Genomic DNA, 12,333 nt, shown 5'->3' with positions numbered 1-12,333 from the left:
CTGGAGCCTTGCTGCTCGCCACCCCGACAGCGGCGAAAAGGTGCGAGGAAGATGGAAGGAGCAAATACTGTATTGGAGTAACCCCCGAGTTGCATGCACGGAACAACACCAGCCAGAAACGAAAGGGTCCCCAGGCGTCTGTTGAGGACTCAGTCGGCACCAAGATGTTCTGCCCCACTACAGCTCACTTCTGAAGTTAGAAAGCAAAGCTTAGGGAGCTTGTGCCACACTGGCAGGTTGCAGTAGTTTTGTCTATGCGCTTATCGGACGCTATCCGAGCTTTCCACGGGAAGTAGCCTTCTACCTGGTTAGATTATTTATTCCTATAGCCCAGTTGTTATATTTACATATTTTTATATTTATAAAATGGGACGCGGGTGGTGCTGTGGGTTAAACTACAGAGCCTAAGACTTGCCGATCAGAAGGTTGGCGGTTCGAATCCCCGGGACAGGGTGAGCTCCCGTTGCTCGGTCCCAGCTCCTGCCAACCTAGCAGTTCGAAAGCACGTCAAAGTGCAAGTAGACAAATAGGTACCGCTCCGGCAGGAAGGTAAACGGCGTTTCCGTGCGCTGTTCTGGTTCGCCAGAAGCAGCTTGGTCATGCTGGCAACATGACCCGGAAGCTGTAAGCCGGCTCCCTCAGCCAATAAAGCGAGATAAGCGCCGCATCCCCAGAATCGGCCACGACTGGACCTAATGGTCAGGGGTCTCCTTTACCATATATATATATATATATATATATATATATATATATACTATTTCCCTTTTCCTCCAAAAGCTTCATCCTCGCCCTTCTCCGTATTCTCCTCACAAGAACTCTGCAGGGTAGATAAGGCTGAGAGAGCATGACTGGCCCAAGGTCACCCAGTGAAATTCATGACTGAGTAGGGATTTGAACTCTAGTCTCTCTGGGCTTAGTCCATCACCCTGTCGAGGGATGAGGAACTGTTTTCAACTTGTGGGTGGCATTCGTACAATAGGTTTCGTTCCAGCCACAGGAAAAGGCAGAGGCATCTGCCCTGAACCTCTCTCCATCCAAGCAAAAAGCACCACACATTCTAGCCTAACAAAAGCAATCAAGGGTTCACAGAGCATTAGTAAGGGAAAGAGGACTGAAGGGGCACACTTGGCCTGAGGTTTCCCACCCCTGCTGTGACCATTGCACTGCATTGCCTAATCGTGTTGGTAGGTTCTCAAGCTGAGGGAGGTCTTTCACAGCACTAGTTGGACCTCCTAACTGAAGATGGTGATAGGCATAGCATGTCTCCAGCGTTTCAGACATCGTGCCCCACATATTTTTAACTGGAGATGCCAAGAATTGACTCTACTGCTCACTTCCGAGTTATTTGCTTCCAGAGAAAAACCCATTTCCAAATAACACAAAAATGAGCACTAACCTCACATGATATTCCACAATATTTCTGGAAGTGGCTTTTTCTGTTCAGGGAAGTTTTTAATGTGTGACATTTTAATGTATTTTTAATCTTTGTTGGAAGCCACCCAGAGTGGCTGGGGAAACCCAGCCAGATAGGCGGGGTACAAATAAATTATTATTATTATTATTATTATTATTATTATTATTATTATTAGTCATGTGGCAGTTCAGCCATCATGCAAAAATTAAGAGCTTTACTGAGACCAGAGGAAATGCTTATATATATATTAGGAATAGAAAACAAAATATTTGATCTAACCCAGTACTGCCTACTCAAATTAACAGGGATGTTGGAGAATTCAGCTGAAATGAGATATGGTACTGGAAACGGCATCAGTTTGTGTGCCTGCAAGCAGCACTGGAAATCAGGCAAAAAGATAAAAACATGCAACTGGTATTCACAATCGTCATTCCCCTCCCCCCAGTCTGTAATTTGCTTTTGTTGTTTTTTCAGTATGCAAACAATATACTATTGATAGGATTCCCCCACCCCACCCATTGAAATGAACAGTGTGGAATCATAACAATACAGTGGTACCTCAGGTTAAGAACTTAATTCGTTCCGGAGCTCCGTTCTTAACCTGAAACTGTTCTTAACCTGAAGCACCACTTTAGCTAATGGGGCCTGTTGCTGCTGCTGCTGCGCTGCTGGAGCATGATTTCTGTTCTCATCCTGAAGCAAAGTTCTTAACGTGATGTAATATTTCTGGGTTAGCGGAGTCTGTAACCTGAAGCATATGTAACCCGAGGTACCACTGTATTGTAATCAATTATGTTATTAAATCTGAACAGCAAGCTGATTGATGTTGGTTTTGAGGAACCTGAACTGCAGTGGAACGGAAACAGCACTGCATATGTTGGATATTGGGCAGAATCCCTATAGGAAATGCCAGGAATTGAATGTGGAACCATTTCAAAGCACATTCTCTGTCCCTGAAGTATGTTCCTTCTTATGCTCTTTTACTTACTACTCATCAGCATATAGCAGAACACCCTGAGAGATGCAGCTGTGTTTTCAGAGGTGCTTAATCCTCTGAGTGCAAAAAAGGCGGAAAGTGAGCAACGTGGGTGAGATTAATCAGCATCTTTTTATGGAGCATTTCCAGTACAGTATCCAATTCTGGCCAATTTCTTAAGACAGGCAATGGAAGCTAGATGGAGCATTCAGGTGGCCCAAGTGATAGTGCCTTCCGCTCTTCCAGAAAATCTGGAATTGGTTATTGTTAGCTTTCCAAGAAGAATTTAAAACGGGCATTGCTGTATTCTATGAAAGGAAACAACTACTATTCCCCACCCACTGCTCCTCAACTTCAACTGAATTAATATGCCAGGCATCGATAATAATAGCATGGGGGGAGAAATATGGACAAAAATGGAATGAGACACCAACAAGCCTTAATTATAAATTGTTTAATAGCCCCAAGGGCCTAATTCCAGCATGGGGGGGGGGGGACACCAGGTGGCAGGATGCAGTAAAGGGCGATAAAGTACGTCTGAGTTGCTGACATTAATTTCCCCAAGATCTGGTGGTGGTCGAAGTTAGAATCAGGGAGCAGGAGATTATACTCATCTTCCAAGCTAGTGAGGACAGATCTTTTATATGAGGAATCTCTTTTTTTATATATAATATTTTTATTAAAGTTTTTACATAAAAAAAGAAAACAGAAAAATACAAAAGTACAAAAATGCAAAACAACAAAAACAGCAACACAAAAGAGAAAAAAAAGAGAGAAGAAAAAAGCGAATAAAAACAATTCCATCTTCATAATATTCCTTGCATTTACTTATTTCCCAGACTTCCCCACACCTCCCCTCACTGTATTCCAATTCATATATTTAATCAGCAAATCCCTTCCTCCTATCTTAACGAATCTTTATCTTAATTTTAATATCTTAATATATCTTGATCTCCTTAATATCTTAATATATTAAATCTTTTAATTTTACACCTTTTTGCTAATAACCTTTTACGTTCAATCCGATGTCATTCTAACATTCATTAATCTTATAATATTTCTGTAAATAGTCTTTAAATTTCTTCCAAACTTCCTCCACCGTCTCTTCTCCCTGGTCTCTGATTCTGCCAGTCATTTCTGCCAATTCCATGTAGTCCATCACCTTCATCTGCCATTCTTCCAGAGTGGGTAGTTCTTGTGTTTTCCAATACTGCGCAATAAGTATTCTTGCTGCTGTTGTGGCATACATAAAGAAAGTTCTATCCTTTCGCACCTGTTGGAATCTCTGCCCCATTCTATCTATCCTTTTCACCAAGACCTTGATTTAAGTCCTTCCTTCCTTGCGCCTTGGTTATGCTGACAATTAAATGTTTTCCAGATCTCATTTTCTTCTTCAATGTTCACGACTGCTCATCTTGCCTTAAGATCACCCCTTCTGTCTTTCTCTTCATTGTCGTACAACAGCTTTGCATGACCTGGTGCCTTCCACATGTTTTGGACTACAACTCCCATCAACCCTAGCCAGCTTGGCCAATCAGGGAAGGTGGGAGTCACAGTCGCTCAACATCTGGAGGGCACCAGGTTAGGAAAGGTTCTCTGCTCTGTATTTTTATAAACAGAGTCTTCAGGCTTCTCGTTACTTTGCTTCTAATCCCCCCCATTACATCCCAATTTTGCCCTCTATGTTTTGTGGCTTTGATCCAGAATCCATTTGATCCATTACTGCTTGTTTCACTTCCCTGCTTTGTTGGTTAGTTTTAGATTGTGGCTCTACAGGTGAAGAGTGAGGTTTTAAAAAACTGTTGCCAAGCACCTGTGCCTAGTAATGCTAGGAAACTTATTATAATAGAAGCAAGAAAGTATATCTCTTTACCCCCATTGCAGAGTAAGGTCTTCCTAGGGGGTGAAGAAATCTAGGACGTGTGTGGAAAACCCAAATCTCCTTAGCAAGTCATTTTAGATTGAGTTAACTTAGCTGGAATTTATTAATAATGGTTACTGTGGAAAATCATCATTATCATCATCATCATAATTTTTTATTTATACCCCGCCCTCCCAGGCCAGAGCCAGGCTCAGGGCGGCTAACACCAGTAAAATTACAATAAAAAATAAAATAAAAAATAAACCAATTTAAAATACAGGTTGAAATATAATTTAAAATGCAGCCTCATTTTAATAATAGCCCATATGGGAAGGATATTCCTTTATATTCTGCTTGTGGGCTTTTTGGAGTTTCTACTTGGTCATTTTGGGAAACAGGACATGCTGGAACTTCGTTCGTATCCAGCATGGTTCCTACGTTTGTCTTTATGTATGTACAAATGGGACTGCAACAATGTGTTGCAGTATGCTCCTTCTTAGGCTGCCAGCCAGCCAGCCATGCTGTCATGCAGGATACTTAAGGGGCTTGAGCAGGAATCTCTCACCTCCTCCCACACAATACTTCAAAATCTGTAGCTACTAAGTATGGTCAGTCCTCATTGGGCTGGTTTTTTGTGGGGAGAGGAAGGGGGATCTCCATGGTTTAACCCACCCCATAATTCTACCCAGTGCTTTTTTTCTGGGGGTACGAATACCCCAAAACATTTTGTGAATCTTTGTACTTTTGTCCATTTACTGTATTTATTTCCCCCGATTTGAACTATAAAATGGTGATTTTCTTGAGTCAAAATGAGAGTACATTTTTTTAAGGAAAAAAAGCACTGATTCTACCAATGTGTTGTTTCCCCAAGCATGATGATACCACCCTCTTTTTTAATATATATGTTTGGTTTTGAGAATAAAGGTGTAAAAAGATGTACAATCAAAAGAAAATAAAAAAACTGTAACTGTGACAAAAGTTGTTTATGTCATCTTCACCTTCAATATTAAGAAATAAATACGGAGTGTTGACTCTAACCACTCTTAAGGTGCTTCCAGATGACCTGTTTATGGAGTATTCATCCTGATTTGTTTACAGGGAGATATCGTGTCAAAGTAACTGTTCTCCCACACTTTCCGGTATGTTTTCCCATTTTTCTTTCCTTATCAGTAAAAGCCCAATCTTTTCAGAGGGAGGCAGGTTTGTTGTGCAAGAGCTCACAATCAACTATAATGGTGCAACCTGAATTTGCTGCTCTGTGACGGAATCGCACCCTGAGTTTGCCGCTCAAAGGAGTGGTACATACGTACATTTCATTATCCCTTTGAAAACTTAGCAAAGGCATAGGCAAACTCGGCCCTCCAGATGTTTTGGGACTACAACTCCCATCATCCCTGACCACTGGTCCTGTTAACTAGGGATGATGGGAGTTGTAGTCCCAAAACATCTGGAGGGCCGCGTTTGCCTATGCCTGGCTTAGCAGAACTTATGGAGCTCCCATTATTCTTCCAAGTTCAAATCCCCTTCGGCAGTTATGATATACAATTTAGAACTGCAGCATTTAATAGATTAGAAGGCACTGTGGCTGCCTAGAATATTTTCTTATGATTTGTTGTATACTATTACAGAGGCATTCAAAAGACACCCAATCAGGACAAAAGCTCTTAAGGATCCATAGATATACACTGGAAAAATATTATATTCCAAACATTACAATTTATTGTAAAACAATGAATAAAAATGGACAAGCAAATAAAGATTGAAGATTCCATATATAACAACAACATTCCACTGCTCTCTTATAGCATTTTCTTTTTCAGATATTTACTGAAGATCAGTACTATTTTGAGGCATTTGTAAAATTTAGAGCTAACCTGATAGGTCCGTTTGGGTATTGCTACAGGAGTTATACAGCATAGTGAAACTACATTGTAAACTAGAAGAAGAAGAGTAGAAGAGTTGGGATTTGATATCCCGCTTTATCACTACCCGAAGGAGTCTCAAAGCGGTTAACATTCTCCTTTCCCTTCCTCCCCCACAACAAACACTCTGTGGGGTGAGTGGGGCTGAGAGACTTCAAAGAAGTGTGACTAGGCCAAGGTCACCCAGCAGCTGCATGTGGAGGAGCGGAGACGCGAACCCGGTTCACCAGATTACAAGTCCACCGCTCTGAACCACTACACCACACTGGCTCTATGTGCAAATTTATGTGCTTTACCACTCAAAATGCAAAAATAAAAAAATTGGGGGGGGGGACTCCTTAGTTTAATCCACGCCATAATTCTGCAAATGTTGATGTATCCCCAAGCATGTGATACTACCCTCTTTTTATTTTGTGTATGTGTGTGTGTGTGTGTTTACTGGTTTTTGAGAAAACAGCTAAGCTGCAACACGTTTCCATTTTTAATATAAATTGTATTAGAGTTTATAGAGAAAAATACAAAACTTAACATCAAATATCTTTTTTATCCAACATTAGTCGAAGTAATAGAAAAACAGCAAAAAAGAAACAAAAGATAAGTAGATAAGTAGATACAAAAAAAAAGCTTAAAAGAGAAAATAGAAAAAATAAAGTTCAAAAACTAAAAAACTTCCAATTCTTCATCTGTCTGCTATATATAAACAACATTCACTTCATCCACTCCAATATAACACCCAACCAAACCACTTTCTATAAACAAACTCCAATCTTCAATCCCCAAATCCAAGTACCATTGTTTCAGTTTCTTTCTCACGCAAAATGTCTATGAGAGATTTCCAATTTTGGTAAATATTAACAACTTAAACATGTGCATTTTGCCATCTCAGCTAAGTCCATTAATTTTAACAACCATTCTTCCATTGCTGGTAATGATGAATCTTTCCATCTTTGTGTATGTAATAGTCTTCCCACTGTAATCATATATTGAAACAAAGTTCCATCGACCTTTTCTAATTGTATATCCATAAGTCCACGCAGGAAGAGTTCTGGTTTCAGTTGAAAGTTAATCTTCAAAATTCTCCATATCAGTGTATGTATTCTTATCCTCTTTGGGGGGACTTTTTTACATGTCCGCCATGAATGATAAAATACCCCTTCATTTTCTTTCTATTTCCAACAGGTATTCAGAACATTTTTATACATTCTAAATAATTTCTCGGGAGTTAAGTACCACATGTTTCCTATGCAGAAGACCTCAACTTTCCCCTCGAGCATCTGAAGTTAACAAGGCTTAGACTTTGGAAAGCGAATTATACTGGGCTAGATGGGCCAGTAGTCCAACTTCACAGGTTCATATAAAATGGGCACTATGAGTGAATAGTACTTACTGTGCTATCTTCTCTTTGGTGATCACTCACAGTTGAGTAAGATTGTCTTCCATGAACACAGTTTTAACAGTGAGTCCGTAAGTGACTGTGGAGGGCAATTCTGGATCTACATGTCCTTCCACAGTGGGAACATGTTTCTGGGTGGGAGTTGATCACAAGAGGGTTTGCCAAGCGTGCCTTCCTCTAGCACGTTTCTCCCTTTGGTAAAGGCTGTTCTCAAACTGGAGCGTTCACAGGCCAGTGTTGCCCAAGTTGTCAGTGTTTGTACCACTTTTTTTTAGATTTGCCTTGAGAGTCTTTGAACCTCTTTTGCTGACCACCAGCATCACAACAATATCAATACTGTACAGTGGTACCTCAGGTTAAGTACTTAATTTGTTCCGGAGGTATGTTCTTAAGCTGAAACTGTTCTTAACCTGAAGCACCACTTTAGCAAATGGGGCCTCCCGCTGCCGCTGCACCGCCGGAGCACGATTTCTGTTCTCATCCTGAAGCAAAGTTCTTAACCTGAAGCACTATTTCTGGGTTAGTGGAGTCTGTAACCTGAAGCGTATGTAACCCGAGGTACCACGGTACTTCAAAAGAAGTTTGTGACCTTTTGAAACAGATTAATCCACAATGCTAGTGCTGGTGGTCACCATAATATATATGAACAGCAGAAAATAAGTCATTAAAAAAAAAAGAGAGACTTTAGGCCCGGGGAGCGGAGCTTGTGGCGCTCCAAAGGTTAATGGACTCCAGCTCCCATCAAACCCAGCTTGTTGATATTCTTATAGTCAATTGCTTCAAGATGCCTCACAAGAAGGGAATGAAATAAAGAATACCCAGAAGTAATTACACCCCACTGCATATAGGCATGCACAGCCAAAATAGGTTTGCAGCCTCATATACCGGTATGTAAATAAACAAGCTGTTGCTAGGGTGTTCCCCTGCTTCCCTTGGGGTGGGGAGAAGGACAACTCTAATAGTGTTTCCCCCCTCTATAGGTTTGCCTTTTCTATTTTCCCATGCTGCTTTCCAAGCCACCCTATTGTTTCAGGCAGGCAGAAAGGGCCAGACATTTCCTTAGCAAACCTGTTTCCTCTGGAGCGCTCAGCATGGCTGGCGTTTTCCATTGTAGAGACAGCCGAAGCACACATCCTGTCTCTCAGAGTTTCCCTCCTCCCATCCTCCTCTCCGCCCCCCCCCCCCAGCTCCGCAGTCTCTCTTCATGCACACTTGAGAGCTTACAGCCTCCAGGTGTGTTAATAATCCCATATAAAAAAATTATCCAAAGGGATTTCTCTGTGAAATTCCCTGACCTCCATTCTTCCCCTCTCCTGGGGAAAGAGTCTTTCTAGGTAGCGAGAGAGCTGGGGTCCCCCCCCCCCCGCATGCCTTGTGTGATGTTAGGGAAATGTTAGGGAAATTTGGGGATGGCCTGGAGACAGTGGAGCGAAGGATGGTTTTCCATGTATGTGTAATGCTTCTTTTTGGTTTGAAGCAGTGAAAACTAGAGAGAGAGAGAGAGAGAGCCACAGAGAGAGGTCAAACTGTGCAGTTTAATCAGATTAGGACGGATTCTGCTGATGAATTAAAATCCTGAAAGTAGTTACTAGGAGCTCAAAGAGCCTGGCAAGAAAGTTGGCTGAACAGGAAGTTGCCGCCGCTGCTACAGAGAAACCGGGACAAACTCACAAAGAGGAGGTAAGGATTTTCTGGGGAGAAAAGGAGAGGGCAGTGGCATAATTAGGTAACTTTAGACGCCGGACTTAATGATCTTGTGCCCCTGCTTTTTAGTTCACTCATTCCTGCTGTGTTTCGGGGCCCTCCTGCTCATTTTGGTGAGTGGGGCCATGGACCTCTGCCCTAAAGTCCAACCCCGATGGCACCACCAGGGTGGGGAGGGTGTCTTATGCACTCAGCTGCACCTCTCAACCTCATCTAACTCTCTTTCTCCCTCTGCCTCTCTCCCTGCTTTAAGCCAGCGATGCCAGCAATCAATATAGAGGATCTGAGCGAGAAGGATAAACTGAAAATGGAAGTGGAACAGCTCCGGAAAGAAGTCAAGCTGGAACGGCAGCCGGTGAGTGCTGCGTGGTTTCTTTATTTATTATATCTGGGGAGCCTAGCTGTTGGTTGGAACAGCTCCTGTTTTCAGTGGCAGGCGAATCAAAGCCTGTTTGTTTGGAAGAGGCCTTGCGTGCATGTCTGCAGCTTGCTGGTTACAAAGCAGTTTGGCAATTTGACTGCCTAGGATCATTAAAGGGGCCTTGAAAGGAGGCCCAGATTGAAGGGAGGGGTATGTGAAAGGGAGGGATTGATTTTTCTAGACTCGGGTAAAATCAAAACAAAACAAAACACAACCATCTCTCCCCGATACATAAGGGACACAGGTAGGGAGAAATGATCTGAATTGTATTCCATTGTGGGGAAAGATTACCCTGGCCAGATTGTGCTCAAAAGGTACACATGTGAAATCCATATGAGCATGCGAAGCTGCCTTATACAGAGTCAGACCAATGGATTATTTAGATCTGATATTTCTGCATTGCAGGGGTTTGGATTAGATGAGCCTTCCAGCTCTATAATTCCATGATTTTATACGACTGGCAGAAGCTACCCAGGGTTTCAGACTAGTTGGCCCTACCAGGATATGCCAGGGATCCCCAGCAATTATTGCCAGGCAAGGGCGTGTGATCGAACCAAGTGATTAACAATGTGATTGACTAACAGCAGGTCTTGGGGGGGGGGGAGAGAAAATCAATACAGTTCACATGTGCAGGTGACCCCTCCCTAATCCACACTTTACAAAACAGTAAGAGAACTGCAACAAACCATCCTTCGAAAGGTGCAGTTTGCTGAATTTTGCAATGCATCTCTCACCTGAGATAGCTTCCTCATTTCACCTAATGATAGGGCCGTCTCTCCAGACTACACACAGGGGGCTAGCATGTGAGGTAGAAAGTTAGTCGAGAACCTGTCCTATCATGCATTGCTGGGGGTTGGGCTAGATGACCCTTGGGGTCCCTTTCAACTCTACAATTCTAATTATTCAGCCAAGTAACGTATGCAAAAATGCATGCATTGAGGTAAAGTGTGCATATAAATGCACATACGAGTGAAAATAACGCACAAAAATCTACTATACTAAGGAAAAGCACTCTGTAAAAACGTGCAGATTGCCTAGAAACATGTGTATATTAGAAGCTGACCCTAAAATGCTGATGAAGTTTCATGAGCACTTTTCTTAAGTCTAGATCAGAACTTCTTAGTACTTCTGCCTTTATTTCTGTTCCACCCCATTCCTGATTTAATCTATCATATGTACAACTGTGAAAGGAGTATAGGACTATCTGGATTTTCTGTCTCTCGGGAACAAAATGTATTGGGCTGCTTCTGCCTGGCCCGGCCCCCTCTTCCCAAAAACAACCACAATTTGGGAATCACTGACACACGAGGGAAAGCCTATTGACATCAGCTGCAGAACTGATGACACAGCCTGAATTAGAGTGGAAGCTGCAATTACAAGGAAAGGGGAGAAGCGTGAAGAGGCTAATTATGGGGTAGGCAAGCAGAGGGCTAAATTTGGGGCTTTTTACTGCTTTAGTACAAGACTTCAGGGAGCTGAGGTATGCAATATAGTAAGGAAGAAATGGCCAAATGACTAGGGAGGGGGGAAACAAATTGGGCATGAAGTGTTTCCATGATTATTTCCAGAAATCTGGACAGATTTGCCTCTCCTGGCAAATCTTGTAGAGAAGTGGAGATACTCAAGAGAACTGCAAGAAACTATGTTTTCATAAAGTTCATCCAGTGGCAGGGGAGGAGGTACTGTTATTTTTCACTAATATCCAGCCATAGCCCAGTGGATGAGGGATGGGGAACCTGTGCCCTCCCAGAGGAAGTTATTTTCTTATTTTTATTTATAATATACTGAATATAATATCCTGCCCTTCCTCTCCAGGCGGGTGTTTTTTTAACATAGCAAATATAAAACAAATTGATGGTACAGAATACAGGCAATCCTCATTTTGTGTGGGGGTTCCATCCCAGACCCCACATGCGTTGTCAGAGTGCACATACGTCTGCTCCGCCCCTTTTTGTGGCGTTTTGGAGCTACTTCTGGGTTTGGCGCCATGCACATGTTATTTGGACACACCTAAACCAGGAGTTGCCTGTATTCCTACTACTCAACACGTTTTCACATGCAATGTATATTTTCATATGCAATATCATAATGTACACTTTAAACTGCTGTTATATTCATTTTGCATCTTTATACACTTGCTTTTTTTAAAAAAACAGATTTAATGTGTATGTCATGTTCTTTGTAAACTGCCTAGAGGTTTCACTTACAGTTATACAAATTTTGTTAAATAACACAAGTTGCAGGAAAAAAATATTTATACATAGCAACTTGCAAATTTTGTTTCTGGTGTTTATCATTAATTCATATGTGTAGTGTTTGTGTATCACTGTGAAACTATTTTCTTGCCTTTCAAAACGACCCCTGTATTTAGAGTTCTTTCGCTCTCTCTTTTTGAAGGTTTCCAAATGTTCTGAAGAAATTAAAAATTACATTGAAGAAAGATCTGGAGAAGACCCTCTGGTTAAAGGCATTCCTGAAGACAGGAACCCTTTCAAAGAAAAAGGAGGATGTGTTATTGCTTAGACGAAGATGGTTAAGCAATATTGAAAGTGGAATAAAAAGCATCCTAGCATAACTAGCCAGATTTAAGTTCCAGGAGTCCTTACTGAACAAATAGACAGTGATAATCTTTTTTTTTTTTT

General features: G+C 41.8%; 1 protein-coding gene across 4 annotated transcripts; it reads left to right on the top strand.

Moving 5' to 3' along the window:
- The first annotated feature begins 8,737 nt into the window (after window positions 1-8,737).
- Window positions 8,738-12,333, top strand: LOC310660632 (guanine nucleotide-binding protein G(I)/G(S)/G(O) subunit gamma-11). 4 transcript variants are annotated; one of them, XM_083405556.1, is made up of 3 exons: window positions 8,738-9,246; window positions 9,528-9,625; window positions 12,089-12,333. In XM_083405556.1, the coding sequence occupies exons 2-3, from the start codon at window positions 9,530-9,532 to the stop codon at window positions 12,212-12,214; spliced, it is 222 nt and encodes a 73-aa protein (XP_083261682.1). In that variant the 5' UTR covers window positions 8,738-9,246; window positions 9,528-9,529; the 3' UTR covers window positions 12,215-12,333. The 4 variants fall into 4 exon arrangements, with proteins under 4 accessions (XP_083261682.1, XP_083261681.1, XP_083261680.1 ...); XM_083405555.1 differs by having other exon boundaries at window positions 8,744-9,246; window positions 9,524-9,625; XM_083405554.1 differs by lacking the exon at window positions 8,738-9,246 and adding an exon at window positions 9,249-9,383 and having other exon boundaries at window positions 9,524-9,625.

The sequence above is a fragment of the Podarcis tiliguerta genome (genome assembly GCF_965153285.1).
Source record: "Podarcis tiliguerta genome assembly, chromosome: 12".
Classification (NCBI taxonomy): domain Eukaryota; kingdom Metazoa; phylum Chordata; class Lepidosauria; order Squamata; family Lacertidae; genus Podarcis; species Podarcis tiliguerta.
This window is presented reverse-complemented; position numbering and strand designations above follow the sequence as displayed.